At 37.9% G+C, this 5,419-nt stretch overlaps 1 protein-coding gene across 1 annotated transcript in view; it reads left to right on the top strand.

Moving 5' to 3' along the window:
• LOC103782290 (G-protein coupled receptor 98-like) overlaps positions 1-5,362 on the top strand; it is a gene marked incomplete at both ends in the record, with an annotated part of 31,488 nt that extends 26,126 nt beyond the window's left edge. The window contains 5 exons of the mRNA XM_008950051.1: positions 528-935; positions 1,882-2,066; positions 2,991-3,240; positions 3,414-3,553; positions 5,202-5,362. Coding sequence (XP_008948299.1) covers positions 528-935; positions 1,882-2,066; positions 2,991-3,240; positions 3,414-3,553; positions 5,202-5,362 — 1,144 coding nt within the window. The remainder of the gene's footprint in view (positions 1-527; positions 936-1,881; positions 2,067-2,990; positions 3,241-3,413; positions 3,554-5,201) is intronic.
• Between the last annotated feature and the right edge of the window lie 57 nt (positions 5,363-5,419).

Genomic DNA, 5,419 nt, shown 5'->3' with positions numbered 1-5,419 from the left:
AGAGTGTAGGGTTTGCTTTGCCTTTGGACCTGAAAGGATTGTTCCTCATTTAAGTATTTATACTGGGACTGAAAATACTGTTAATTGGTATTACTCTGGGCACAGTTTCCCCAAACTTTCCTTTGCTTCTGTTCATTTTTTATGTGTCTGTAATACCTGTCTGTACCCTGAACTGAGGGACTTCATGATGCAGATGTGAACTTGTGGAATTCACTGTACAGATGTGGTGACATTCCTATAATATCTCTTCACCCAGAAAACTACATGATTTTTGTTCTGGAAGAGAATAAAGAGGGATCCTGTTTACTGTTAACAACATATATCTAATTCTTCCCTTAGGCTGTCACTGACTACAATTGCTATTTCAGAGAGATATCTCATTTAATGGAGTTTTTATATCATTATTAACTGCATTTTGAAAGAGAGATTAGTTTTTACACATTTAGATTTTACCCATTTAAAGTATGTGTGTTCTGCACATTGTACATATCACAATATTACCTAAAACTCTTTTGTTTTCTTTTAAGGAGCTACAAAAACCTGAACCTATTGGTCGGACCTTTGTATCTCCAGCTGTAGCAGGACAAGATTTTGTCAGAGCTGAAGGTTTATTGACTTTTGAACCTGGACAAAGAAATACGTTTCTGGATGTGACCCTGACTCCAAAGACAGGATCTTTAAACCCATTTCCTAAACGTTTCCAGGTTGTACTTTCTAACCCCACAGGTGGTGCCAGAGTAGATGACATGTATGGCATTGCTAATGTCACCATTGTCTCAGATTTGGACTCCTTGCCATTTTGGGGGCTGATTGATCAACTGCATCAGCCTCTTGATGACACCATTTTACACAGAGTCCTCCAGAATCTCAATGTCAAAGTGGCTACAGAAACTACAGAAGAGCAGCTTACTGCTGTGGTGCATATGATACATAAGGTAAACCTCTCCTGCTCTTTCTTGAATGGCCAATGACTTTAATTAGGATATAATAACATCTAGGCCTGGGATAAGATCAAGAGTCACAGCAGTGACATGGGCACACACTGCAAGGGTGAAAATAGAAATTGTGAAGTCCCACAGTCAAGCAAAACGTTTGTCTGCCACTTGTTAGGATGGTGGAAGGAAATGAAAAATCAAAGATACTCTGCTGTGGAATTTTTTTCCTTTGGTGCCATGCTTTCAAGAGCTTACTGTGGTTACTTGATTCTCAGGGCACATCTTTGTTGGTTTTAGCCCTGGCACAAGACAATGAGGCCCAAGGTTGGCTCATATCTTCACAGCTGACTGCAGTCAACACACAAGCAGGTCCTACCAGGGCCATCTGGAGTCTGCTGTGCTGTTAACCAGGCGTGCAGCTTGTCTGCTCCCCTGCAGTAGCTTTGGGAATTGGGTTGGTGGAGTAGCAGAGCACTTCAGCATTACACTAAGTCCTGTGAGGACACTGGGAGTTGTTTTATGGCTTTCTGGCTCTTCTAGACTTGTGGAAGAATGCACAGGAGCTGGCAAATGTTTTAATAGCTAGACACAAAGCAGAATAGGAGTATTCATGAACAGCAGTTCATTTGTGATTGTTACCATTTTGACTCAGAAACCAGAAAATAATGTCAAAAATTCTCAGGACTCAACAGTCTGTAATTTGTGAAAGAACAAAAATTGCCACATTTTTTTTTAATAATGAAATACCTTGTTAGTAAGCATATCTTTATGTGCTTTTGACATCTTATGCTTTGGCAGCAGTAGCCAGAAGATGGAAGAAATATTCTGAACTTTCAGAATGAACACTGGGGATAAGAATGGAGCTTTTAGTAAAACGTTCAATGTGAGGAAATGTTATAAGCAGACTTCTGTGCATAAAATCTTTGATTTCTTCTCCTCTCATTAGGTTACAGATGTAGGTGAAAAACAATTACTCTCTGACAGAAGTAGAAGTCTTTTCTATGAGATACTCTGTTCTCTGGCTAGCCCAAAACGTGAGGACACACGAGGATACAGCCTGCTTGCTGAGGTGACTGAGAGGTTTGCTTTTTCCCTGTTGCATGGGATAATGTGTGGATCACCAGGAGAAAGGTTAGTAAACTTGAATTCATGCTGTGTTTTGGAAATAGGTGATGACTTAACAATACAGTCAAAATTTAAATCACATTTTTAGAAAAGGGGATGGTCTGTTGTCTGGTGTGTTACCTCTATGAAAATGTCTGACATTCCAAGAAGTGTGCTGGCACCACAAGCTGGTGTCACAAATAACTGGGTAGCTGTGGGAGTAGGAAACAGGAGATCTGGCATGCATTAATTCACCTTTTTCTCAGGTATTGCCTAGTATTCAGTAACCTCACTAAGAAAATAATATGTAATTGTATGATGGAGAGCTATGTTGTAAGACTTGGGTGAGAATAAGTAACCCAAAATTTGTATTCTCATTCTGTACTTTCTGTGTGCTTGGTTTTGCTCATTGAACATGATTTAAATTTTTTTAAAAGCTACTTGTAGCTTTTCCATATAGTTTCAAATTGCTGTTTTTGTCTGCAAATGCATTAGTAAGCTGTGGTCAGGCTGCTGGACAGGGGAAATAGGTGACTGCAGAAACAGACAACACCTCTTATGAGAGAGGTGGTTTTAAACAGTGGGTCTCACTGTGGTCTCCCTTTTCTTGTGATTCCCTCAGTTGTAGGTGGCATGAGGCAAGATTATCCATTTTAATGCCTTGTGGGCTCTTTTCTACAGCAAGTTATAAAGCTGAGTATGATGATAACCCAGTTTACAATGATGGGGCTTTGATTTGCAGATCATAGTGAGCAAAACCCAGAGGGGAAATAGAGAAGCTGAAATACATAATAATTCAGCCCCTCTTTTCTTTCACTGCAACTGTCAATTAAATGTCATCAGGCCTACAAATAATGGAGGAAGAAAATATTAATTACAGAGGCATTTTAGAGTCATTCTGTGAAGAGCAGTAAGTTCCACTTACCAGCCTATTGCTTTTCATTTCAACAGAGGTAAAAATATCCTCGACAGCTGCCCATACATTGCAATAATGGCTCACAACTGGTTTCCTCAGCAAATCAATGGACACAGCTTTGATGGAAAAGATGGAGATTCTATTCAAGTACCTGAACATTTACTAGAAGTCTCTCTTGTATTATCACCTCCTCAGGAAGAGAGCTGTGAATCTGTACAGTTCACAGAATACAGCAGTCAGCAGTGGTTCCTCACTGGAGATAAAGAGCTTGCCCTGAAGAATAAGGTTTGAAGATAATACAATTTGTTTTTTCAAGAAATTATTTTCATTTCGACACTGCTCACAGCATCTTAATTTTATTTAAAATGATGTGAACATTTTTATGCGTGCCTCTGGTTAAAATAAGACTGTTGCATTTTAATACTGCAGTTGTTTTTACATTTTATGTGTTGTTTCAGGTTTTTTCCATGAGTTTGAAGGGTCGGAGTTCACTCCCTTTGAAAGATAACAATGAAGTAATTTATAGAATTTATGCTAAAGGAAGTCGAATTGTTCCACAAAAGTCTCTATGTCTTCTCTGGAATCAAGCTGCTGAAAGGTCATTTTATTAATCTTCTTAATTTTCCAGTTTCTACCACAAACCTGTGTATTTGCCCAAGTTGTGATCACTCTGATTAGATCTTTTGCAGGTAGAAAATTGACTAATTTCATACTTGTCTTTTTTCTTTAATTTTTCTGGCCTTTGTACCAGCACATAAAGCTTTCTGTGTAATAAAATGTGCAGTTACTCTAGCTCAGACCTTTCTCAGACTACTGCTCTTGACTGTTCACCAAAATGCCATCTAGATTATATGGTGATGTGTTAGGCAACGCTGCTAAGCCATTAATCTCAGAATTGCATCAATTAATCTATATTAAACACATTTTACAATCGTTATCAGGCAACACTTCAACCAATACATAAGTAAAGAATTAAACGTGCATCTTTGATATTGCTTCAAGTCACTGGCTCAAAATGTTCCTAACTTGCTAATATACACTCTTCTCTTTGGTCCTGTGAAAGACACTGTGGAAATGAACAAAAAAAAATGTTCAGTATCGTGTCTCCAGTGGTGTCTAAAAGTAAATGCTCAGAGAAGGGTAAGACCAGGACAAGCAGAAACAGCACTTCGCTTCATATTTTATTCTTCAGTGAATCTATGAGCTGAATGTGGTTTTGTGTATTTCATACCCTACATGACTTCTTGACCACAAATTGTCTAGTCTTTCCTTGCAGCATCCAGAATTTAGCACATTTTTTGACGCTGAGCTCTATGGGGCTTTTAATTTGGCAGAAAAGCCATCTCCTGTTGTGTTGTTTGGGTTTTGTTTCCCCCCTAAATACTGCTGCTAGTAGCTTAAAGTGACGTTTCCTGGTTTTTTTTAGAAGAAATAGTGAACTGCTGATCATTTTTCATTCTTCTTGCTGCTCCTACCATTGCAAACCATGGAGTAAAGTTTTCTGTGTATGGTCTTCAGCGCCCCATTATTTGATTAGCTGTGTCTTTCCTGTTCACACAGTAGAAATGATTTTGGAGAGAACTATATTTTGTGTACTGCTGAGATCTATTTGGTTTAGATAGGATTTCATTAGACTGACTGTATTATATCAATCTGTCACTGAAGTAAACTATTTCTCTTCAGAAAGGAGGTGCAGCAGATTGAGTATGCTCTGCTTTTGTCTAGACACTGTATCACGCAGCAGACATGATCTTCACTAGCAATGGCTTAGGATGTCACCTGTAGCATCTTTTTTTTTCCAAATCAGTTTATGCTGAAAGAAAACAAAACAGAAATTTTAATTGCAGAACAACAAACAGCAGTATAAAATGTTCTCCATAATGGGGTAAGGTATTTTGCAAGTTAAGCTACAAACTACTTCAAAAGTTAGACAGACCTGTAAACATTGCAGAAGTTTTAAAAACATGGCCACAAAAATCCTCTAAAGGAAAAAAAAATGTTCATTGTTATATACAATTACAAATGAGAAGTTTTTAATATTGTAGTAGTAAAAAATAGCTATAAAAAACATTTTAATTTCATATAAATCTGCTGTTCTGAGGACTGCACCTGAAGGACTACACGAAACATGGGTGCAGTGGTTCAGAAAACATGAGGTTTCAGAGACAGAACAAGAATTTTCAGGCCTGCTTACCACATAAATTCCACAAGTCCATTTCCAGCTTTGTGAATCTTTTGTTTTGCAGCTGGCTGTCTGATAGTGGCTTCTGCAAAGTGGTTGATGACACGTCAGACTATGTGGAATGCTCTTGTTCTCATATGTCCATTTATGCAGTTTATGCCCAAACAGACAACTTGTCTTCATACAACGAGGCTTTTTTCTCTTCTGGATTCATCTGCATTTCAGGTCAGTTAATTTAAGACAGTTTTCTCATTAATAATAACTAATTAATTATAATTTTTA

This window comes from Merops nubicus, unplaced genomic scaffold (genome assembly GCF_000691845.1).
Source record: "Merops nubicus isolate BGI_N331 unplaced genomic scaffold, ASM69184v1 scaffold28561, whole genome shotgun sequence".
Lineage (NCBI taxonomy): Eukaryota > Metazoa > Chordata > Aves > Coraciiformes > Meropidae > Merops > Merops nubicus.
This window is presented reverse-complemented; position numbering and strand designations above follow the sequence as displayed.